This window comes from Colletotrichum orchidophilum (assembly GCF_001831195.1).
Source record: "Colletotrichum orchidophilum strain IMI 309357 chromosome Unknown Scaffold_201.1, whole genome shotgun sequence".
NCBI classification, from domain to species: domain Eukaryota; kingdom Fungi; phylum Ascomycota; class Sordariomycetes; order Glomerellales; family Glomerellaceae; genus Colletotrichum; species Colletotrichum orchidophilum.
The window spans coordinates 36,757-60,947 of record NW_019173157.1 but is presented as its reverse complement, the minus strand read 5'-3'; the positions used below and the strand labels follow the sequence as shown (position 1 = coordinate 60,947).

At 50.9% G+C, this 24,191-nt stretch overlaps 8 protein-coding genes across 8 annotated transcripts; 4 read left to right on the top strand and 4 right to left on the bottom strand.

Moving 5' to 3' along the window:
• Positions 1 to 397: 397 nt before the first annotated feature.
• On the top strand, positions 398 to 1,788 carry CORC01_13600 (aromatic prenyltransferase; the record flags this gene model as incomplete). Its single annotated transcript, XM_022625216.1, has 2 exons — positions 398 to 1,602; positions 1,680 to 1,788. The coding sequence occupies 2 exons, from the start codon at positions 398 to 400 to the stop codon at positions 1,786 to 1,788; spliced, it is 1,314 nt and encodes a 437-aa protein (XP_022468292.1).
• A 1,376-nt stretch (positions 1,789 to 3,164) lies between these two features.
• CORC01_13599 (SirQ) lies at positions 3,165 to 4,424 on the bottom strand (the record flags this gene model as incomplete). The annotated part of the gene is made up of 2 exons (XM_022625215.1): positions 3,165 to 4,078; positions 4,145 to 4,424. The coding sequence occupies 2 exons, from the start codon at positions 4,422 to 4,424 to the stop codon at positions 3,165 to 3,167; spliced, it is 1,194 nt and encodes a 397-aa protein (XP_022468291.1).
• Positions 4,425 to 5,564: 1,140 nt separating this feature from the next.
• Positions 5,565 to 7,233, top strand: CORC01_13598 (uncharacterized protein; the record flags this gene model as incomplete). The annotated part of the gene is made up of 4 exons (XM_022625214.1): positions 5,565 to 5,808; positions 5,864 to 6,477; positions 6,528 to 6,874; positions 6,930 to 7,233. 4 exons carry the CDS (start codon positions 5,565 to 5,567, stop codon positions 7,231 to 7,233), a joined length of 1,509 nt encoding a protein of 502 aa, XP_022468290.1.
• A 1,293-nt stretch (positions 7,234 to 8,526) lies between these two features.
• On the bottom strand, positions 8,527 to 10,206 carry CORC01_13597 (FAD binding domain-containing protein; the record flags this gene model as incomplete). Its single annotated transcript, XM_022625213.1, has 1 exon — positions 8,527 to 10,206. One exon carries the CDS (start codon positions 10,204 to 10,206, stop codon positions 8,527 to 8,529), a length of 1,680 nt encoding a protein of 559 aa, XP_022468289.1.
• Positions 10,207 to 11,528: 1,322 nt separating this feature from the next.
• Positions 11,529 to 16,771, top strand: CORC01_13596 (ABC-2 type transporter; the record flags this gene model as incomplete). Its single annotated transcript, XM_022625212.1, has 2 exons — positions 11,529 to 14,951; positions 15,044 to 16,771. 2 exons carry the CDS (start codon positions 11,529 to 11,531, stop codon positions 16,769 to 16,771), a joined length of 5,151 nt encoding a protein of 1,716 aa, XP_022468288.1.
• A 475-nt stretch (positions 16,772 to 17,246) lies between these two features.
• CORC01_13595 (O-methyltransferase) lies at positions 17,247 to 18,611 on the bottom strand (the record flags this gene model as incomplete). The annotated part of the gene is made up of 1 exon (XM_022625211.1): positions 17,247 to 18,611. One exon carries the CDS (start codon positions 18,609 to 18,611, stop codon positions 17,247 to 17,249), a length of 1,365 nt encoding a protein of 454 aa, XP_022468287.1.
• Positions 18,612 to 19,809: 1,198 nt separating this feature from the next.
• CORC01_13594 (aromatic prenyltransferase) lies at positions 19,810 to 21,287 on the top strand (the record flags this gene model as incomplete). Its single annotated transcript, XM_022625210.1, has 2 exons — positions 19,810 to 21,038; positions 21,125 to 21,287. 2 exons carry the CDS (start codon positions 19,810 to 19,812, stop codon positions 21,285 to 21,287), a joined length of 1,392 nt encoding a protein of 463 aa, XP_022468286.1.
• Positions 21,288 to 21,777: 490 nt separating this feature from the next.
• On the bottom strand, positions 21,778 to 23,435 carry CORC01_13593 (cytochrome P450; the record flags this gene model as incomplete). Its single annotated transcript, XM_022625209.1, has 2 exons — positions 21,778 to 21,946; positions 22,036 to 23,435. 2 exons carry the CDS (start codon positions 23,433 to 23,435, stop codon positions 21,778 to 21,780), a joined length of 1,569 nt encoding a protein of 522 aa, XP_022468285.1.
• Positions 23,436 to 24,191: the final 756 nt, after the last annotated feature.

Genomic DNA, 24,191 nt, shown 5'->3' with positions numbered 1-24,191 from the left:
ATAACCTTTGGCATTTTGAGTCTTAGAGCCTGTCAAACGTTGTTGAGTAGTCTGGCTTGTGCGCACCGGGTCCTCGGACTCGCATCGAATTCGTAACCGTTTCACGAAGACAACTTAGCTGTTAATTAACGAGCTTAAATCATCTCGCAATCATGTGGTTTCTCAAGAATCAATGGTAATGATGACCTAGTGGATGTCCCCAAAAGGCAACTAGCCGCGAGCTCATTAGCTTCGACGGCAACTCAGTCCACGAGCGAACCCCGAACAGAACACAGACCTAAGCTGAATATATAAACGTCCAAGAGGAGAAGGCAACAACACTCTCAATAGTGCGTCCCACGGAAAAGAAAGCCAATCAGACAATTCGGATACGATCTTGAACATTATCAATCTCAACATGACGGAAACTTACAGGTCTACCATTGTCCTAGACGACGATAGTGCTGTCAAGAACATCCACAACCTTAACAGTAGAGTCGATCACTCCTTTGCCATTAAAGAACATTCCCAAGGGAACCCCCTCGTCTCCTCATGGCTTCCCACCGTTCAAGACACTCTCTCCTCACTCCTATGCTGGACAGGCTCCTACTCGTCCGAGTTGCGTGAGCACTATCTCAACTTCGCGCGTGAGATTGTGGTTCCCTGTCTCAACCCGCCTCGTGCGGCCGACTGGCCCCGCTATATCGGCTCGCACAATCATGGGCCTTACGAGCTAAGTATCGCTTTTGCACCTCAAAAAAAGGCCAAAGTGCGGTTTTCAATTCAGCCACTGGCGGATGGTAATTCTGTCGATGACCCCCTGGGGCAGAAGGATCTACGCAAGAAAATCGAGGACATGGCGTCCGCGTGCGACGCAGACCGCAAGCGGTTGAATACTTTTTTCGATTCAGTATTCCTCACTGATGAGGAGCTGGCCAACCTACTTGAAAAGCATGCTAGTCAAAACAACACGGCTGACGTGCTGCCGCAGCAGAACTGTATGGTTGCGTTCGATCTTGAACCCGGGAGCCCGGCCATTCATATGAAGCTGTACCTGTTTCCGCAGCTAAAAGCTCTCGCGACAGGCCGGGACCTGATGGACGCTACAGAGTCGATTCTAATGAGGCTTGCGGATGGTGACGAGGCGCTGCTAGCGTCCTGGAAAACGCTTCGAACGTTTCTCACCTCTGATGGGAAGGATAACCTCATACATTTCCTTGCCATCGACTGCGTGGGGCCCCATATGGAGCCTCGCTTCAAGGTCTACGCCCACACACACGTCAACTCACTCGCCTCAGCCCGCCGTGTCATCACCCTGGGTGGTCGGATCCCCTCACCCAAATTCCTAGATACTCTTTGGCCCCTTCTTATGGATATGGAAGACGTTCCTCTAGCCGAAAGGGACGGACTGCAGAAGCCGCTCCGCGAACCGGATAGCAAGTACTGCGGACTCAATCCCACATTTGAGCAGATGCCAGGAAATGCAACCCCAATAGTCAAGATGTACGTGCCCATTTGGCAATATGCGCGCGACGAGCCCGGGATCTTGCAGCGCTACCAGCGCTTGCTACAGACCCAAGGTTTGGGGCACTACGACATTGAAGCTGCTGCTCAATGCGTATTGTAAGTACTATACCCACAGCGGCAATCCTTCCAGTTACGTCAATGATTGTACGTAGTTACTAATTAGTTCAAAATAGCGGCGATGAGAGGGACAGAGGCCTGCACAACATGGCATCAATTGTTTCTACTGGAGGCGGAGAGGGCGCAGCATTCACTGCCTACCTTGGGCCAATTTTGTGGGAATAAGCTGGGTGTTGATCTACTAGGAGTTTACTGAGTTGTGGTATAGGTCGTGTGTCATGTTTCAAGTTGTCCTTGAGTGCGATTCGGAAGCTGCGTGAATTGCGAGAAGTTGAATTACAGCGAAAGCCTCTCTAAAAATTGTTAATGATGCTATTTACACCTCTCGACACACCTCCATGATTTCATGAAACTTGGAAGAATGGTTCTTGTGTAGCGCGAGTCTCTAAGCTGGTCTTGAATTAATAAAGACCACTGGTTCTATCTGGTTTGCGTGTTATTCATTCCTTGCCTTCTTAGTGAATGCTCTTTTGTGATAAATTCGGTAAGAGAAGTTTCGCTACGGAGCTTAACGACGAAGTCAGCCCGGCGCATCTCGCATAAAGCTAATGAATATAATATACAGATAATAACTAAGTACTTTTTATTAAACATAAACGATTTTATTATAAATAGAAATTCTATAAAAATATATAGTTTATAATAAGACAATCGTAAAACAATATAATAATAAATAATATAACTTAAGTAAAATATTAATTATCTAAGATAATATTTATTTATTCTATTTATTCAATTTTTATTAACTTTTTTTTTTTATTTTAATAAGTTATGTTTGTTTTATTAAATATTTTTTATTAACTTTATTATAGTTCGTTACGTTTATTAGGTTAGGTTAACGGTAATTATAATATAGAAGAATGATTGAGACATATAGAGATAATTATTAGTAAGTCGTTGTTCTGTGTGCCGGCCTTGCGGGTAGCGATAGCCTTGGCCTGGCGGGAAGTGTCTTTAATAAATACGACCTTATAGCGGGGGAACACTTGACTTTACCTTCACCTTAGTAGTTGCCACCGCTGCGTCGGAATACGGCGCGTCCGTGTCACTGCTCGTGGGCTTAGAGCCGGGCTGGGATCTCTTTGATCGTCGCAGCTGGGCGCACGTCAATAGCTTCCTTAGTCACGTGTCCGATCGCCGTAATTGCGAAGTAGGGACGACAGTGTCGCCTCTTGATGACTCTATAGACGTTGACGGCACACGTATGTGACAGCAAGGATAGATAAGTAGATCCAGAGTGGTTGGTTCGAACCTGGAAGGATAGCGTGGGAGACATAATCGTAACGGTAGTCCTGAGACAAGGATTGAAAAGTAATGCAAATTGAACCCTGATTACTTATTCCCCGGATTATTGGCGGCAAGTGGAGCCACAGCCCGGCCAGCCAGTCGGCACAGCCCGGCCCACAAAACTCAAACGAGAAGCAGTTCCCAAGATCGAAACGTTATCTTCTAAAAAGATACGACACCTACATTAGGTTTCCGCTAGTATTTTAGATAGAACGTTCATTATTCGCCAGGCTCATGTTTCTAACGCCAAGTAACTAAGTAAAAGACGAAGGGATCACTCTTGCGCCCCTCATTCTTTCAAAGACAGGGCTCCAAGTCTGCAACGTAGTTGTTTCCTGTGTGAAACCCGTTCCGTATATCTTACTAACATCATAAGGCCGGTCAAAGTCCATCCCCGACACCATAGCATGCTCCCATGTGGGAACCTGGAAAGGCCTTTCGGCAAAGCCGCGCTGTAGGTCATACTTCTTCTCCATGCTCTCCCACGCCTTGTGGTTTTCTTTGATGAAGGCCCTCATCTCGATCGGATCATCGGCTTCTAGCTTGACACCCTTCAGCCCGAAGTACGAGCAAATTGCAGGCCACCTTTCGCTCCAGGTAGACGGTTCCAACGAATCTGCTCCGTTATAGGCCTCACCCTTTTGTTGGCTGTATGGCGGGGTCAATGACACATGAATAGCCTGTCGGGCAAGCATGTCAGAGCTTGAGCTGCTCCAGATTGCTTTCCAGCTCTTCGCCGTTCCGGGATAAGGGCACTCAGCCCCCTCGCCATGAATTTCTCGGAACAGGCTGCAGAAGACGCCGATGGTTGCTGCGAGGTTGTAGGCGTTGTGGCCGGGAGCAAACCCAATGACGATATCAGGCCGAGTCTCACACCAACCCCACTTCTTGTCTGCCGCATAAGATTCCAACCACTCTAGTTGTGCGTAGTAAAACAGCTCGTCGCGAAACGGCTGAGGGATCATTGGCATATTCTCTTTGTAAGGGGGAAAAATGCCGTCTGTGGGACGGTCTTCCCCAAGGTGCAACCCGTAGTATCTGCCGCCATGTTGCAAGACGACAAATTCAAGCGTGGGGGCGAGGCTGTCTAAGGCCGTGATGGCTTGCCGCAGCAATTTCTCATTATCTCTGACCTCTTGGAGAGCGTCCGTCAAGCTCGCCTTGTAGGCTGGTTTTGCGTTAGTGTTGCTTGAATGAGAAGAAATAGAGTATTAAAAAGGTATTTTCAGCTCACCCAGGAAGTACGCATGGGTCACTTTTTCAATGCCCGGCACCTGGCTCTTCAACGTCGCCGTAAGTTCTTCCTGACTGGAGCCGAGGAGGTCCACGCCTGACACGATGCTCAGTCTCTCGGTGTTCGGCCAAACTAACTTCTCGCGAGAAAGGGGTCTGTTGAACAATGCATGGACCTGACCCCATGTGCCTTGCGAAGGATAATCGTTCAACAACTGGTTCACAAACGCCCAGCCAGAGACACCGCTGGCGCCGAAGACAATAGCCGACTTAGGAGCCATGTTGAAGGATACGGTGAGTAGAGAAGATGAACTGTTCAGAGATAATGCCAAGCCAGGGCATGTGCGGATGAGTCTTTATACTGTCGTTTGGTTAGGTTCCATTGAGAACTTTCGGTCGCGGACTTGAATAGGAGTCCGAAAGATCGGCACCCTGACTAAGGGGAATCCACATTGTAAGAAGGCAAGGGCCAGAAGTATTGAGGTATCTGGGACCCTAGTCGCCGTGTGAGGATCACAGGCACACATGCTTAAGCTACAGCCGGACTAAACCCGGAGTCCGCCTTCTACATACCTAATCTGAACGTTTCCAACCCTATCGACAAGACGTGGCAGGATATAAAGTAAGGCAATTTGAAGCCGATTACTTACCTACAGCCGATGCGAGGTCGAACAGCAATGCGAGCGAGTCAGACACACAGTGTGAAGAGTCCCCATTAATAACACTTGGCCTCTGCGTCCGTACCTGTAGCGGAATTCGTCTGAACAGCTTATCTGAACGGGCGCTCGTTCGAAGAGGACGGGATCGACAGATGTGACAGCAGCGAGACATAATACGACCATCTCGGACTCCAAAGTCTAGCCCGGTCTAGGAAAGACAAGGAGCCCCTGTAGCGGGTTTAGGTGCCGTCCGCCCCCATCTGTCGATCGCGGGTACTCCACATTATGCGCTGAAAAAGGGTTCGGGCGCCATCGGCCTCCGAAGTTTTTCCAATTTTCCTTATGTAAGCGGCTTAGGTTCCAGATTTCATGACTGCTGAATATTGAGACCCATGTCGTGTCTTGGCCACTGGTTGTCAACAACATGCAAGTTGTCTCAGACGCACAGTGTGGAGTTTTACTGGGCTTCCGTTTACGATAGTGAATCATCAGTTTGGTCTCGACAGATCAGGATCGTTGGGTCTCTGTCCTTGGCCGGACCGGTAATCTCAGCGGCACCCGGTGCTTGACCATGCATTCAGCCAACTGGAAGAGTAAACAGACTTGCTGGTTGATTGTTTCGGATTCTGTGCCCACAAGTTTCTAGAACCAGAAATTATAAATATTCCTCGTCCTTCCATCATTCAAGACCTCTTCTTAATCAGACATTACAAATCTTGCTCACATTACAAAATCATCTATCATCCTCTTACATCCTCTAACATGGCCATCTCTCAAGATCCCCAACGCGACCACCAGGCCGAAACGAAGACGGCAAAGCCAGTGCCAACTGAAATCAACTTCAAGACCAACACTATCGTCGATGGAGTCCTACGCTATCCTCCTATTGGTGTCAAAGCCGTCATCGTTGGTGGTGGAATTGCTGGGCTTTTCGCTGCCGTCGAGTGTTGGAGGAAAGGTCTCGAAGTGGTAGTCCTGGAGAAAGCCGATGAGGTCTCCATGCACGGTATTTCCTTGCATAATTCGCGGACCCTGGGTATTTTGTCACTAATCATTGATAGGTGACGTGATCGGCGTTGGCCCATCTGCATTGTCAACCCTCCAGAATTACCCAACCATGGTTCAAGAGTACAACGATATCGCATACAGCGCACATTGGCGTTTCTGCTTCGAAAATGGCGAGCCTTTCACTGAACCCTTCGAGTACGAATATAATGATGATGGACTGGCACAGCATGCCGCCTATCCTCTACGCATCAAGTCCATCATCAAGCGGTCAGACCTTGCCAAGATGTTGGCGGGCCAATGCGAGAGGTTTGGCATCCCCATCCACTTTGGCGTGTCTATCGCGGAATACGAGGAAGACGACACCACTGCAACGGCTATTTCCGAGGATGGTCGCCGCTTTTCTGGTGACGTCGTGATCGCTGCTGATGGCATCGGAACCAAGTCGCATGCTGTGGTACTGGGATATCCAACGCGGGCCAATAGCACGGGTTTTGTCAAGTTCCGCGCTGTCGTCCCCACGTCCAGTCTCGCCCATATTCCCATCGTGCAAAAAATCATGAACAAGGAGCAGAGGCCGGAAGTGCGTCTTTACATGGGTGGTTCGGAAGGCCGACACCATGCGGTGACTATTTTGCCAGACGTAGTCTGCTACGCCTCGGCAGTCAAGGTAAATACCCTCTCCATCAAGCATGTCGTTTTGCCTAACACCATTCTTAGGACAATGGCGGCGCATCTGAGTCCTGGTCTGGTCGCGTGGACGGTGCTTATGTGCTATCCCAAATGGACAACCTCGACAAGATTGATCCCCTCATCGTCGACGGATTCAAGGCATTGTCGTCAGACAAGTCAATTGTTCATTGGCTCTTGGCCATGCGCAATCCCCAGGGAAAATGGGTATCAAAGGGTGGTCGCATCGTGCAAGCTGGGGATAGCGCACACAGCTTTCTCCCGACCTCGGGCAGTGGTGCAACTACAGCTATCGAAAGCTCCCTTACTATTGCCGAATGCTTACGGCTTGGGGGTAGCAACGTCAGCCTTGCTACTAAAGTATACCAACTGCTCAGGTAAGTTCCCGTCTGGTTGGTTCTGATATGATTTCTGAGTTTTAATCTTTCACAGATACCAGCGCGTGTGTATCCTCCAGCAGACAGGCTTGCGGAATCGCCAGCAGATGTCTAGTCAACCCTCCAGTGATATCCTACGCCAGGGCAAGTGGCATTGGGCTCATCAACCAGAGACGTACGCAAGGGACAACTTCTCTAAGGCTCGGGCTCATATTGAGAACGACGCTCCGTTCGAGAACACGAACTTGCCCCCTGGCCACAAGTTCAAGGAGTGGTCACTTGAAGACGAAATGGCCAAGGAGCAGGCTGGTATCTTTTCAGCCGACTTGAAGACCAACGGAGACTGGGGCTTGGTTTAGTAGATTCAAGCTTTGCGGAGCTCGCGCTATAGAGTTGAAATTATGTTTCGTTAAATAAAGCTGTCTAGTGGTGTTTGTTTTCTATATGCTTGCGTGATAAAGGCAGAGAAAATAGTTTATAATATTCCTCTTTAATATTTTTGCTAAGCAATTATCGTAAAAGAGAAATCTTACTTAGCTACTTAAGTTAAAGGTTTATTAAAATATTACTTTAAAACTATATAGTTTTCAATATTTATTAAAATTATAATATTCTTTAGCCGTTATTAATAATAAACAGTTTATGCTTTGATAAACTCTTTTGATTATTTATATAAATTATAAAAGTAAATTTATTTTATTTAGCTTATCAAATTAAAATATATAGTATAGTATTAAAAGTTTATAATAAAAGTCTAAATCAAAAAGTTTAATTAAGATTAATTTATAAATAAGCCTTTAACTTTTAAATAATCTTTCTTATATTATTTTTTATTATTAATAAAAAACAATTTTATTTAAATTAAATAATAAGCCTTTATTATTTTTTATTAATATTTTTAAAAAAATATACCCTATTTAAGAGTTAATACTTTAAAATTAATAATCAAAAGCTATATAAATACGAATATTAATAAATAATAAGTTTTAAATATTATTAAATTATTAATAACTTGAAAAAAATCAATTTTATAAAACTAAAACTATAACTCATTAATATACTATAAAATAATTTAAAAGTCTTCTTTTAAAAATAAATTTTATTAAAGTATAATTATTTAACTTATATGAAATTAAATTTGAGTTAAAAAATAAGTATTATTGTAAGTCTTTACTATGGATTTAATAAGGGTTAATAAATAAAAGAATTATAAAATTTAAAAATTTATGATCAAAGTCTCTTATATAATAATATTTTATTTAAATTAACATTTAAATTTAATCCAAATTAAAAAGCTTTATAATCTACTAAAACTTTAGTTCATAATAAATAAGTTTTTTAAATATTAAGTAAATATTAATTTAGATAAAAAATTTCAGTTTAGTAGGTTCATTTGAGTTTGATATTTAAACTTCCGAATTTAATCTATAATAACGCCTATATGGACGGCGATATTTAGGGTTATAACCTAAGCATTACGAAATAAAAAGTGTTTTCTACTGAGCCATAAGGAATGAGTCTGATTTCCGTTCCTTGCAAGCATATCTTTTGTTACTGTTGTTCTATTCAACGCCAGCATGTCCTCTTGTACGGGAAACGGTGTGCGCGTCATTACCTAGCTAGCTATCCTACTAATCTAATTACAATACCATCTACGTCTTTGAGGGCATACCATATCTTGCTTGCACTCTCCCTTGATCCAGATACTCCGTGACCGCATTGTTCGCCTGGACTGGGTCATCCACATGCAGTAGCACGTGGTGGTCTGGCCTCACAATGATCCCTTTCCCTCTCTTGATTTCTGGGACCACCGTAAACCAAGTTTCGGGCAGACCAAGGCTTGCCACATCGATGGCCCAGTCGCAGGATGCGAACGCGGAATTGGCATAGTGCAGCACGGTGAATCTATCGTAGGGCACGAGGTCCAAGAGTGACAGCCCATTATTAATAGTCCCATGTGGCAGCCTTGCCCCAGGACACGCTCGTGGCACGTATGATTTGGGGTTATCAAGAAGAGCCCGCGTGCAGGATGCGTCGTCATATATGAAACCAAGCTGGAGGCCCAGCGAGTCAAAGTGCTTGCTCGCCTCCGTGACTGCTCCCGCTGCTGCAGCGGAAATGGCGGGCCGTTGGAGGAATGTATCCATGGCGAGATCCGGCGCTTGCGCCCTTGCTTCCTGATATTGAACAGCGAGGCCAACCAGTGTCATACTGACGGGGTAGAAAGCCGCCTCACTGGCCTTGGAGTACTCGATATTTGCTAGTGCAACGGGTTTACGCTCACGGGTGAAACTAGTGAGAAGGTGCGAGGTGCCTTTTCCCTGGATGATAGCAGCCAGCTTCCACACCAGGTTATGGGCATCGGCGATGCCCGTGTTAAGACCCAAACCACCATGAGGCGGCAAGCTGTGGGCTGCATCTCCTACAAGAAACAGTCGGTGCTTCGCGTCGCTATACGAGGATGCCACGCGAGGGGCTGTCTCCCAGGTGGTACGAAGAACCTCTGAATACTGTAGACCCGGGAGGCAGGCCTCGATAGATGGTGGCTTGGGTTGTCCGCCAGCTGAGGCGGGGTCCATGACAGGCGTCATGTGAACGAAGGAGGCGTCGAGATTCTGTGCGATGAACTCGCTGGGATGATCAGGGTGGAAGCAAAAGTAGAGCATAGCCTCGCGACCCGGCGGAAGCGCGGAGCGCAGACTGCCTTTGCAGACGATCGACTGGTAGACATGGCCTGTTCCCATGGACTCGAACTCGATACCGGCCATCTTGTTCCGCACGGTCGAGTGGACGCCGTCAGCGCCAATAACAAAATCGGCCCGAATGCTCTGTCTGTCTGCCGCGTGGCCTTGCTCCGTTACACTGCACGAGATGACGCAGCCAGCTTCCTCAGTCTCCGCGACATCGACTGCATCGACCTGCCAACCCCTCCTGACTTGAACGAGACCTGTTTTGGCTACCGCCTTCTCGAGCAGGCTCTCGAGCTCTGGCTGCGACCAGTTTACCAAGGGCTCGGGCGTCAGGCTGCTCATACTGTCGTCCTGGCGTTCGTACGGGAAGCAACCAATCTCGGTGTCGGCCAGGCCATAGACAAGACGCACCTGTCCGGCATCTTTAATCATGGCTGCATGCTTCCGGATATAGGCAACATCCAAATCGGCCTGGCGGAAGATCTCGAGCGTCGTCGGGTTGAGGGTGTGAGCTTTAGGGTGCTTCGATACGCTGTATCGCCTCTCCAAGACGACGCACTCGATCTTCTGACTGGCAAGTAGGTAGGCCGTGAACAAGCCCACCGGTCCTGCGCCTACAATAACGACACGCGTATTTTCCATTTTCTCCGTGAATGTTGATCTCACAGTACGTTAATTGATCGGTGTTGGATTCGCCGGTAGTTCGCGATAACTATTCACCAGTGTTGAAATGTGTACAAAGTGTGGAAATCTACATGCGTGTCCAGCGGCAAGATAAACTGGGATATATATTCCTCGAAGTGGCTAAGCGGCTGACCTCACCTTCCCAGGTGTAGCTGGCAGGCTCATGCTTTCCTGTCTCCTGCTGCCTCCGCTTACCTGATTGTCATTCGGTCGGAATCCTGCCAGGATTCTCGCGACAGATTTCCCCTTTGTGATTACACAGGTCGGTCTGCACGGACCAAAGCTTAACTTAACTCCTCGCCAGCGCTTGGCGGCCGAGAGGCAGGTCAAGGTACATTCCTTGTCGAATACGAACCTGACGTACGTCATTATCTTGATCCTGAATTTACAAGCAGTAAGTGTTGTTGCTGGATGTCTTGGAGTGACATGAATTGTGTGAGGGAACTGACGTCAAAATAGATCGCCAACTGTTACCAATGTAGGTTTAGCGTAGTAAACTTTACGCTGTGACCTTAGAGGTCTACTTTTAGGTTTCTCTAGAGCATACAGTAGCTCGACCAATTGATCAGTGCTCTATGAGGAAGGTTCCTCGTCGACAGATTCCCAGTGTCTTTTTCTGCCCAATGCCGCCCCATACCCCTCATATCCCTTGACACTTAGACTCTCGGAAAATTGGAAGAAAGTTTGTTATGCGTTGACACCACTCGTAAAGATTTATGCGGATTGAACTCTGTTTTCTTTTGTTCTTTTGGGTGCTGGGGCACTCTTTTGACAGGCGGGCCGGAAATTCTATTCGGATGGTCGCATCCATTACCTCCAGCTGTCTACACACTCTGCCAATACCTAAACGTCAGCGAACTACTTTCTTGCTGTTTGAAGTTTCAGGGTTGGTTTCATCTCACACCGATGCTGGGCAATAGTGAGCGGCCTTTGACGCAAATTTTCCTCCCCTACCTTTACAGTTTGCTATTATTTAGATTCTATCTCAACAGTCACTGAGGCATGCTCAAGCTCTCGATTGGAAGTATTCAATGTTGGGTACTAGCGTATGGTTACACATCTTGAATATATATCTTGAACAAGACGCGGTAATGAGAGTGAATCTTGACGCTAATTCTTTGTCTTTCAGAATAATTATTGAAGGTCAACATTGTATCTCGCCTAACGTTTCGTTTTTATTTTTCCAGATCAAGCAGTCCGGAGGGCTGTAGTTAAACTAAGTGAACTATTTTCCACACGGGTATCAGCAGCTGAACACACCTGCATCTTGGTCACCGGCCATGGCTACCAAATTCCCTGCAGAAAATATGGCAGAGAACGGGCGGCCAGTATTACGATCTTCGCGTCGGGCTCGCTCTCGCTCCTCCCTCGTGAGCTATCCGGGTATTCCCAGCGGCGACCGGGCCCAATCTGTGCACATTTCCGCAGATGAATACAAGACCATTACAGATCTCGTTGAGTTGGCCAAGAAATTTCTCGAGAAGCAACAAAGCGACGACATCTCGACCTCGTCGACCGAAAGTAGCTCTTTTGACGTCTCCAAGCCTCCAAAGGAAGGCGGGCCCCTCGACCCCTTTAGCACCAACTTCGACGCCCGGGAATGGGCCAAGTCCTTTTATCGCCTCCGCTCTGAGAGCTGCCAGGTGCGCAAGGCGGGTGTGGCCTTTCGCAATCTGAGCATTTTGGGCTACGGGTCCGACACGGCGTTCCAGAAAACGGTGGGCAATGCGTGGTGGCTCAAGGCCGTCGCGGCTGTGCGTGGGTTGTTACGTATGAAGCGTCAACAGGTGCGCATCCTGCATGATCTCGAGGGGGTGGTTAACGACGGCGAGATGCTGTGTGTACTGGGTCCGCCGGGCAGTGGATGTTCGACATTCCTGCGGACGATCGCTGGAGACACGCAAGGCACGCAGATGGGGGAGAATGCCTACCTTAACTATCGCGGCGTGAGTGCCGATGAGATGAAGCGCTATTTCAAGGGCGACGCCATCTACACTGCCGAGGAGGACGTTCATTTTCCGACCCTCTCGGTAGCGGACACGCTCTTCTTTGCCGCACAAGCGAGGGCGCCTAAGACCCGTCCCGGGGGGCTCACGACGGACGAGTACGCACGGTGGGTGCGCGACGTGACCATGGCCATGTTGGGGATTCAGCACACGATGCAGACACCCGTCGGCGGCACGGACGGCGACACGGTGCGTGGGGTGTCGGGCGGCGAGCGCAAGCGCGTAAGCATTGCCGAGGCGGCGCTGAGCTTTGCACCGATCCAGTGCTGGGACAATAGCACGCGAGGGCTCGACAGTGCCGCGACTGTCGATCTCTGCAAGACCCTACGAGTCCAGAGTGACATCATGGGCATGGTGAGCGCGGTGGCCATCTATCAGACCCCGCAGAAGGCCTACGAGATGTTTGACAAGGTCCTGGTTCTCTATGAGGGACGACAGATTTACTTTGGCAAGACGACGAAAGCCAAAGCCTATTTCCAGCGGTTGGGCTTCGTCTGTCCAGGGAACCAAACGACGCCGGATTTTCTGACGTCCATGACCAGCCCAGCCGAACGTCAGGGTATCGTCAAGCCGGGCTACGAGGCAAAAGTCCCGCGCACCTCTGATGAGTTTGCCGAGGCGTGGCGAACAAGCAGCCTCCGGCACCAGCTCAGTCAGGAAGTGGATGCCTATGATGCATCCTTTGGCTTGAACAGTTCGCGCACCCACTATGCCGACTTCCTGGCGAGCAAGAAAAGCGACCAGTCATTGCTGCAGCGATGGAAGTCACCCTATACCATCTCGTATCCACGGCAAGTTTTACTGTGTCTGTGGCGCGCCCTCGCGCTGCTCAAGGCTGCGCCGCAGATGATGGTGTCGATGTTCATCATCAACTTGTTCCAAGCGCTCATCGTGGCCAGCGTCTTCTTCCGGCTGTCCGACACGGCCGAGTCCATGAAGGCGCGCAGCACGCTCCTTTTTACGGCTGCACTGGTTAATGCCTTTGGGTGCGTGCTCGAGGTGTCGGCGTTGTACGCCAAGCGCGCCATCGTCGAGAAGCATGTACGATATGCCCTGTATCACGCCTCGGCCGAGGCCATTGCAGACCTGGTCATGAGCTTGCCTTACAAGCTGCTCAACGCCATTATGGTCAACACCATATTCTACTGGATGTGTAACATGCGCACGGAAGCCGGAGCCTTTTTATTCTTTGTGCTGGCCCAGTTCGCCATGACGCTATCTGTGAGCTTGCTTTTCAGGCTCCTTGCTTCTGTGACCAAGAGCCACGCGGAGGCCATGGCACCGTCGACCATAGTTCTGCTTGCGCTGGCGCTATACACTGGTTTCGCGGTCCCGCCGATGTATTACAAGCCGTATGCTAGGTGGATTGCCACGCTCAGCCCCGTGGCGTATGGATTCGAGGCCCTCATGATCAACGAGTTCGGTAACGGGCGCAACTTTCCATGTACGGCCTTTGTACCATCTGGACCGACCTATGACGATGCGGGTATGACAGCCCAGACGCACGTGTGTGCCGCCCAAGGGGGTGTCGCGGGCGCCACATTGATTGACGGGAGCGCGTACATCACCGGTGCGTTTGGGTATCGGGACAGTCATCGTTGGCGGAATGTCGGAATCATTTTTGCGTTCGCGGCGGCCTACTTCGTGCTGCATCTCGTTGCCACAGAATTGGTAATAAGCAAGAAGAGCAAACACGAGGTGCTTGTTTTCCCAAGGGGAAAGGTTTCGATGAGGCGGGCAAGAGACGTGGAGGACCACACCACCAAGGGATGGACAGAGGCACCGAACACGACCACGAGCACGCCCACGGCTTCCATATCCGGCATGCCTGTTGTGCCCGTCTCTACGAAAGGGGGCCATGGGGAAAATGAGATTGCGGGCATGTATCCGTACACTCATGGTGGTTCTCCGACGACAATGAGGACTAGCAAGGTGTACTATAGGGCTTCTGCTAGCAGAAGCAGGATTCCTACGGGCAAGACCCGGAACTCGCCAGCGCAGGAGCGAGACAGGTTTGAGAACCGTAGCGGCGGCAATGATGATAACGACGAGTGGGGCATCGACCGCCAGACGGCCATCTTCCACTGGCGCAATGTCTGTTACGATGTCAAGGCCAAGAAGAATGAGACGAAGCGCATTTTGGATTGTGTGGATGGATGGTGTGAGCCGGGAACGCTCACTGCGCTCATGGGCGTATCGGGCGCCGGCAAGACCACTCTCCTCGACGCCCTCGCCTCGCGCCTGTCCACCGGCGTGGTGACGGGCGAGATGCTGGTCGACGGCGCCCCGCGCGACGCATCCTTCCAGCAAAAGACGGGCTACGTCAAGCAGCAAGACCAGCACCTCCTCACGTCGACGGTACGTGAGGCCCTCACTTTCAGCGCCGTCCTCCGCCAGCCGGCTCGGTTTTCCCATAAGGAAAAGGTTGCGTATGTCGACAAGATCATTGACATTCTGGGCATGGAAGAGTACGCAGATGCCGTCGTTGGCGTGCCCGGAGAGGGTCTGAATGTTGAACAGCGAAAAAAACTGACCATTGGTGTTGAGCTGGCCGCCCGTCCAGCACTTCTTCTATTTTTGGATGAGCCCACCTCGGGTTTAGATTCGCAGACGAGCTTGTCGATTTGCACTTTGCTCGAGACACTGAGGGAGAGTGGGCAGGCTATCTTGTGCACGATTCATCAGCCGTCAGCAATTGTGAGGTTTTTCCCTCTCCCGCTTAGGCGCTTCTCCTTGTTCCCTCTGCTATCAAAAGTACACTGCTAATATGATATGGGATCGAACACCAGCTGTTTGAGCGGTTCGACAGGCTCCTTCTCCTTGCCCACGGCGGACGGACTGTCTACTTTGGCCAGATTGGACGCAACGCCAACGTTCTGGTCAACTATTTCATCCGCCATGGCGGGCCACGTCCTCACAAGGGGCAGAACCCCGCCGAGTACATTCTCGACCAAGTCCGCGCCAGCGGGAATGGGAAAAACGCCATAGACTGGCCCGACACATGGCGGCAGAGCACCGAGTTTGAAGAGGTCAAGGCCTACCTGGCCCAGCTGAAAGGAAGAGAGCATGCCGCGAGGTCGCAGCGCACGAAACAACAGCAGCAGGACGATCCCCCCTTCGCTGCTCCCTTGGCCATCCAGCTCTCCGAGGTGACCAGGCGTTTGGCCCGACATAATTGGCGCTCCCCGAGCTATATCTATGCAAAGATACTGTTGACATTTGGCGCAGCCCTCTTCATCGGCCTCTCGCTGCTCAACCTGCCCAACACGCAGGTGGGCATCACGATTCAGACCATCGCTATCTTCATGTTCCTCACGACGCACCTTAATCTGGTACAACAGATTGTACCCGTCTTCGTGGCGCAGCGCACGCTCTATGAGGGTCGTGAGCAGCCCTCACGCACGTACTCGTGGGCCGCATTTATGGGGGGGCAGATAGCCGTCGAGATGGCCTACAACGCGGTCATGGCTGCGCCAGCGTTCCTGGCATGGTACTATCTCGTCGGGCTGAACCGCAACGCGGCAGAGACCAACGACGTAGCCCCGCGTGGCGGGCTAGCTTTTTTATTCATGCTCGTCTTCTTCCTGCAGGCCAGCACCTTTGCGCACATGATCGGGGCGTGGTTCGACCTCGCCGACCAGGCCGCCGGCATCGGCACTCTTATATTTCTCGTAATGTTCATCTTCAACGGCATTCTCGCGACGCCGCCTCGCTTCTGGGTTTGGGTGTATCGCGTTAATCCGTTCACTTACCTCGCCGAGGGGCTATTGGTCACAGGGCTCGCGAATGCGGGCATACACTGCGAGAAGAACGAGTTTCTGCGCATGAATCCGCCACCCGGGCAGACTTGCGGCCAGTACTTGCAGACATACATCGCCCAGGCGGGCGGATATCTTGCTGACCCGGCCGCCGCCGGAAATTGCAGTTTCTGTCCGACGAGCAACACAAATGAGGTGTTGTCTGGGGTGCATGTTGAGTTCCGCAATCGCTGGCGCGACTTGGGCATCTTGTTTGCGTTCGTTTTTTTCAACGCCATAGCTGCCTTTGCTTTATACTGGATCCGTGTGCCCAAGCCCAAGAAAGAGAAAGAGGTCAAAAAATCATCAACATCACGCCAAGATGGCAGCAATACAAAACCTCCTGCAGAGACTCGGGATAATCTCACATGGAAAGAAGCGCGAGGCGGTGCTGAAAATGGTTCGCCAAAGCTTCCGTGGGACAAGGCTGAGAAACGGGCGAGCAAATCCTTCCAGGCCACCCATGCCAGGAAGGTATTGGGAACGCTTCGGTCGTCCATCAGCGGCAGTATACAGGGGCTCGGGGGCAGTGGCAAGAGGTATTGGGACGATAATTTGGATGATACTGACGATACTCAGGCACTTGATCATGAAGTAGAAGGACATGAGGAGGGACGGAAAGAGGAGGATTTGAGTGAGGGTGAAGAGTGGGATCAGGACGTCCCTATAGGCTATTTCTCGATGCAAAAAATGCCGGCGACTCCTCAATATTGGATTTGATAATAGATGAATCATGTGGTTGATTAAAAATCATGGAGAACTAGATTTCCTTGTCATCCTGAAGAGCACATCTGAACTAATACGCGTGGTTCAAGCAAGGTATATCTACTACAATCCATTGTAGCTACCAACCAGTCTCGCCCTTGTTTCCCATCCCGGCATAATCAGTCAAGGCATTGAGACTTCAAAAAAAATTTACAATGGAAAAAGAAATATTTTCCTTTCTGGGGGTGCAGTCATGAGACTGTATTTGTGTGCGCCTAGCTATAAGGTTCTGGTATAATGTGAGATTTTTTCCGCACCTTGGGGATGATTGTGGGGCTTTATCCGTGCCTCTAGGAGCGTCACTGTGGGAAACTAGGCGTTGGATCTTTGGACATGCGACTGATTTTTTCCGAGACAAAATAGAAAGAAATTATATTCAACAAGTTTGGCAGCTCTCGGCTGGGTACTACCGATCGCTGGTCGTGGCCATCTACACATCCTCCTTCAACCGACACTCAATGACATTCCCCAGACCACGGCAAATCCACACCTTCGTAATCTTTAAGCCAGCCGCCCCAACAACATTACTCAAGTCATCGAAAGTTCTCTGACGACCGTTGGCGCTGACGGCCAGAACGAATCCCGAGATGAGCCCCATGGCCTGAAACTCGCCATAATTCTTCAGCAACGGGGATGGCGCATCGGGTAGCAGGGTGTCGCCGCACGTCGGGTGCATCATGTACTCGCCGATGAGCAAGCGTGACTTTCCGGGCGCCATGGCGTTCTTGATGTGCGTGAATATCGTGGTCAAGTCGTCGTTCTGCCAGTCCACAATGACAGACCGGAACCAGTACACATCGGCGCCCTTGACGGGATTCTCATCAAAAAAGTTGTGCGCGGTGAGCTTGACCGCGCCCGTGGCTAACGCCTGCGGGTCCGTCTTTTGCCAGTAGGACGTGGCGTGCTCGATCATGCCGGGCAGGTCTTGAACGATGCCGACAAAGTCGTTCTGGAGGTCGGGGAAGTTGGTCCGCAAGGCCTGAATCGAGCTGCCGATTCCGCCGCCGACGTCGACGATCACGGCGCCATTTCGAAGGGTTAATTCCCAAGGGTACCCGCGCACGTCGGTCAGCCCGTGCAGGTACTCGCTCGTCGAGGCGAGCCAGAGATTGAAGCAGTCACGCCACTCGGTGTGCGCGTTCAGGTATTCTATCAGGCCCATGCCGTTGCCGACGCTCTTGGAGAAGGCTGAGTCTCGTGGTGCGTAGCTAGCACAGAGAACCGGGTCCTTAAGGAGGCTCGGAAGCACGTCGGCCGCGGGGAAGACGAAGGAGGCGTAGCGCACCGAGTTGGCGAGGCACTCGTCGGTCGCGAGGGCGGTCGACGCCTCATCGTTGGCGAAGACGTCGAGGGTCGTCTCGGTGAAGACGTGGTGCGCGCACAGGGTCCGCATCACGAGCCCCAGCTTGCCCGTGTCGACAACGCCCGTCTTGGAGGCGAGGGCTTCGAGGCGCATGGGACCATTGGTCTCCAGCAGCTGGGGTATCTCCCACTCGACGGCCATGTGCAGCGCGCGAGACACGTGGTAGCTGTGAGCCAGGTGGCCGAGGCGCCACTGGGGCGTCAACACGGCCGCCGTGATCGAGGCCGTGGCGGCGATGATGCGCTTGCGGGCCTCCTCTGCCTTGTGATTTCTCGGGATGCGAATATCTTGATGGTCTGATGTGGCTTTGTTGCGTGCTTTGGACTCGGTAGACGAAGACGAGGAGAGTTCGGCGATGAGGTCGTTGGTTGAGGTGGTTAGTACGTCCAGAAGGGAGCGGAGGTGGGTGATTTGTTGTTCTGCGGTAGCCATGTTGATTGACGATTACGATTTTCTTTTCCCTCTTACTTTCCACGGGTGCAATTGTTCTGTGTATCAACCTTTTTGTTTTCGCCTGCTTCACTGCCTTTTCAGAGGTCGAGGTAATTGCAAGTAGCTTTGCAAGTTAAGATGTGACTTGAAGTTTCAATTGTGACAACTGTGATTAATGTTAGAGAGGCGGACGTTTTTTGGCGTTTTATATTCGGAATTGCTTGTATTCAGATCTAATGTAGTAATTAGAAATAGTATTTATGTTCTCTGCAAGGCATATGAGCGGGAGAGCTAGGTCCGAAACTCAGTTCCGAGCGATTGAGTTGCAGGTGGCTTTGAAGTTAAGGTATATCAAAGATTTTGTGACATTAGAGATGACGCAATTCTTAGTCTTTCGTATGTGTGGTCGGAGTGACTGCAGCAGAGGAGCTAGTGGTGCTCATGTATTGCACGATTGGGAAGTCTACTCTATGACATAGCATTCTCACAAATTCAGGAATAGATGTGCCCTAATTATGCCCATGATACTGTGGCATCGTCGGCATTGTCGTGCTTTGGTAGATTCAGAGAAGAATACAGCATGTTGCTCCTGCGCTCGTTGACAGAGCCTCGCAAATACACCATACTTCGGTCGGGCCAAGGCGGTAAGAACCAGATACCGGCGGCGGAAGGGACGATTACCACAAGTTCAAAAGACATGCTTCGGTGAGTTCCCCGCCATTCCGACGAAGCGTTCTATTAAGGTTAAGGTCCGTGAGACCTTCGGCTTTACAAACCGCTCACCAAAACTTGATTATTCCACCAGTTTGCCGAGATGGTCCCAACGAAACCCTAAATTCCGCATGAAACTTGTTTTTATACCTCGAGCCCAGCTCTGTCTTCGTGTGCGTATTCGCTCTTCATGAATCACTTTGCTTCTGAACATCGTCATTTTACCTATGCCGACCCAGTGATAGTTCAAAAGAGGCAACTCGGTGCGAACTTCGGCATTGAACACATACGCCGCCAAAAGCAGTGGCCTGAATAAACTCCAAATAGGGACCTCGGGTCAGGACTTCGGATCATGCTAGATCCCCAAAGATAAGAAGTCGTCATCAAAGCGGAGACAGACAATTCGAGTACGAGTATCAGCCAGAAAGGCAGCTAGGATGCCAAAGTGGACAGTCAGAATACCATTACGGACACCAATATACTCAACATGGAAAATCACCACTCGACCACAGTTCCACAGGCCAACGGCACCACCAAGAGAAACATCTACAACGAAGTCGACGATTCCACGTCTTCCAAAGGAGGCCCTCTCGTCTCCTCATGGCTTCCCGCCCTCCAGAACACCATCTCCTCGCTCCTAAACTGGACGGGCTCCTACCCGGCCCACATTCAGGACTCCCATCTCACCTTTGTGCGTGAGGCCGTGGTCCCCCGCCTCAAGCAACCACCTACCACGTCTGATAGGCTGCACTACATTCTGACGCACAACCAATCGCCGTACGAAGCAAGCGTCGCCTTTGCATCTCACAAAATGGCCAAAGTGCGGTTTACGGTGCAGCCGCTGGTGGATCCTAGCCCTGCGGGAGACGATCCCCTGGGACAGAAGGGACTGCGCGAGAAGCTAGAGGGCCTGGCGTCTACTTGCGGTGCAGACCGTGTCTGGATGGATGCCTTTGTCGATTCTGTCTTCCTTACTGCCGAAGAGGAGGCGGGCTTGGTCGAAAGGGAGATCAACGGTGGCAGTGAAGCTACTGCTACTGATGCGTTGCCGCGGCAGATTTGCTATGCTGGGTTCGATCTCGAGCCCGACGAGGCCGAGAATGGGGAAGCGGCCATCGGCATGAAGGTGTATTTGTTCCCGCAACTCCAAGCTCTTGCAACGGGCCGGAAACTTGTGGATATCACCGAGTCCGTTGTGACACGACTTGCCGAGGGCGATAAGGAGATGTTGGCCGGGTGGGAACTGCTCAGATCGTTTCTGGTCTCCCACGGCGAGGACAACATCAACATATACTTCCTCGCCATCGACTGCCTTGCGCCCTACATGGAGCCTCGCTTCAAGGTATACGTTCACACCCATGCCAACTCGCTCGCCTCGGCCCGCCACGTCTTCACCATGGGCGGCCGCCTTCCGCCTTCCTCCGCGGACTTTTTACCACAAGTCTGGCCCCTACTCATGGACATGGAAGACGTTCCCCAGGACGACATGGACCTCCTAGAAAAGCCGCTAAACGAGCCGGACAGTAAGTACTGCGGGCTTTGCTTCGCTTTCGAGTTGAGTCCGGGCAAGTCAGTCCCGCAAGTCAAGATTTACGTGCCCATATGGCAGTACTCGCGGGACGAGGCCGGGCTCGTGGAGCGCTACGAGCGCTTACTCCGTACGCAAGGGATGATTATTGGGGATAGCGACTTTGGAGCTGCTGTTCAAGACGCCTTGTGAGTACTATTCTTGCTGCCGGTTTTTATCTAGGCGCTTGCATTCTCGTTAATGCTAACTTGTAAATCTTTTTCAATCCACAAAGCGAGAACGAGAGAGAGACAGGCCTACATACCATGGTATCGGTTTCCTCTTCTGCGAAGGGTGTAGGGCTTAGCACATACTTTGGGCCAAGGTTTTGGGAGAGAGCTTTCATTGGTCGACTTCATAGGAATCAAGGCAATCGTTACCTTACAGTCGTGAAATAAATGCTTTGAGGAGATCTGTTGATTTGGCTCTCTAAAGCTGTGAAGCTGGAAAACAATGAAAATGTATTTCAACATATACGCCCCAGTTTGTTATGGGATCATCACTTACACGAGGCTGCGCAGAAGGTTGAGCTATTCCGAGGGATCTGGGCTGTTTCGTTGGAAAAGTTGAATGAAGGACATTCCATGTTTGATAAACATGGTGCGACGACAAGATCAGAGATATTACAGAGGAAAGTATGACTGACAACGTCATGAACTACTTGAAGATATCGTGAGCCTCCAAATGGGTGTGACTAAGACGCACCCACTTATGTGAGGTCGATCGGCTGAATCGCTAACCCTAAATCATAGCGGGCGTCATTCACAACACGTCATATTTTCATTAATAGTGATTGGATTGATTTACTTATTAAACAGAAGACATTGAAAATATGAAACCGTTAGCAAAACTTTCTTTACATTTTACATTTTGAGTACAGTTTGAGTTTCACGGAGCCTGCATAACTTGGCGAGGTACCAACTTCACCCACAGCGGGTGCTTGTCCCAGATCCCGTAACTGTTCTGGTCCAACCAGTCAAAGCTAGGGTCAGCCAATTCAAGGTCAAAATTGTACAACAGACTGGCCATGATGAGCCTCATCTCGGGGTACGCAAGACTGCGTGAAAGTTGGCCAATAATTAGCACCTTTAACACAGAGGTAGAGACACATCACTCAAGAGAGGAGAGAGAAAACAAATAACTCACTTCTTGCCAATACAGTCTCTCGGCCCCGCCGAAAATACCTTGACGCACTCCCTCCGATCCCCAGCAAACTTGGCGGGCCGGTCGTTGTCGTCCAACCACCGCTCCGGCACGAATTCCTCGGGATTGACGAAGTTGTCCGGATGATGTGCAATCGCGTACAGAGAGATATCGACACGCGTGCCCTCTGGCACGTAGCGCCCGCAGACTACACGACCCCCCCGGGGTACCATGCGCGGCATGGGCGTCGGCGCGGGCGGATACAGGCGCATGGCCTCCTCGATACACGCGTTGAGGTATGGTAGCTTGCGTAGGCCAGTGAAGGTCATGTCCTCTTGAGGGTCTTTGATGGCAGCGTCGAGCTCGGCGCGTAGCGTGGCCATCTTGGCCGGGTGCGTGAGCAGTAGGTAGCTCAGGGCCGACGTGGCGGCCGTGGTGGTCTCGGTGCCGCCGATCATGAACGTCGCGGCGTTGGAATACATCTCGGCGCGGGTGATGCCGGGCCGCTTCTCGTCACCACTATTCTGCATGATCATCGACCAGACGTCGCTGCCCGAGTGGTCACCGCGGTCCAGGCGCTTGTCGACGCGGTCCATGGAAAAGCGGTTGTGCCGGGCGCGGCGCTCAACATTGTCGCCCCAGATGTATTTGAGGAGCAGCGGCCCCAGGGGCGGGTGCCAGCCCATCATGGCCATGCCGAGCGTAACCGTCTTGATGGTCGAGTACGTGTCGCGTACCCACTGCCGCGCCGCTTGGTCGCTCTCGAGCATGCCGAGCGGCTCGCCGTACATGAGATCGCCCATGATGTCAAAAGCTAGGTAGCTCAGCCAGGTCACGAGGTCGACGCGGCCATGAGAAGAAGCAGGCTCCCCATCCTCTTCAGCCAGCTTGCACATCAAGTTGCGGACATGACTCTGCACCAGACTCTCCTGCTTGAGCACGGCACGGTCAGAAAAGGCATGTGAGAAGATACGGCGCTGCCGCTGATGGTTGGCGTCGTCGGCGCGCACGATACCATTCTCGGGCGCTGCCATGTCCGGCCCCAGCCCGACAAAGTCCTTGGGTATGTCGCCCCCGCCGCCGGCCTTGGCATAGATGTCGTGCCAGGCATCGGGATGGCTGTAGCTCAGCTCGTTGGGGCCGATGCGTACAATGTGTCCGTACTTTTTATGAAGGAGCAGCGGCCAGCTGTGGTTGGTACCATGGGCGCGGTGCCAGAGCGATGTGATGGTGGTGATGCGTGCGAGCAGCGGCCCTGGGTATCCTGATAGAGGATGGAGGGTCAGGTAATAGATGGTCCGTAGCACAAAAATTCCGAGGATGGCTGAGCCGAAGCTCCATAGGAGCAGCTGGAAGTCCCACAGGTTTGCTACGTGAATGTAGGAAGGTATGTCCAGAATCATGATGACCTTGTTGGTGGGCCCTGGACCAAACTACTTTGCTAGTTGTGTTCTCGCTTATTGACTTTTCTTCGTTCCGGTTTCTTCAAGTGGTAGTTATTCTCCGCACAACAAGACGGATACGAGGAATGAGAAGACACTGTCGTCACTGTCCCGGCTTCTCCACATGACAAATATGACAAGTTTACCTAATAAGGCTTACTTACGCGGTGACTCTAACAATGCAAAAGCGAGCATCCCAGAACAGGATTTCCCGAAACTCGTATTATTCGATAAGCTCCGATCTTGAAAGTGACGTGGTTCGCATAGTCCGAAAGATCCGAAAGATCATTTTGACGTAGCCGGCGCCGGCCGTACGGCAATGCGGTAGAACCTCCTGGCATTCTTCCGAACTTGATCAGAGGCTCTAGAGCTTTCTCGCAAGATTTCCTACAGTGTGAGACCCAATCCGGAGATTATAAAAAAAGTATGATTTCCTAAACCTAGCGGCTAAACCTAAACACGTACAGTCCCCAATTTGGATAAAAGACTCGATCGGATGACATACATTGTGTAGAACCATACGTGCTCAAGCCTGGGCCAATGCACGACACATACTCGCAATCGTCTCGCTCGCCATTTTGGTTGCAGGTGGACTTTCGGACGGCGGTTGGCCCATTGGGCACTGCCGAGCCTGCTTGTCTGCGTGGGCTGAACGACCACTACGTAATGTATTTATGCCAGTCCGTCGTAGGTATCATCCGATACAAAACACCTCCC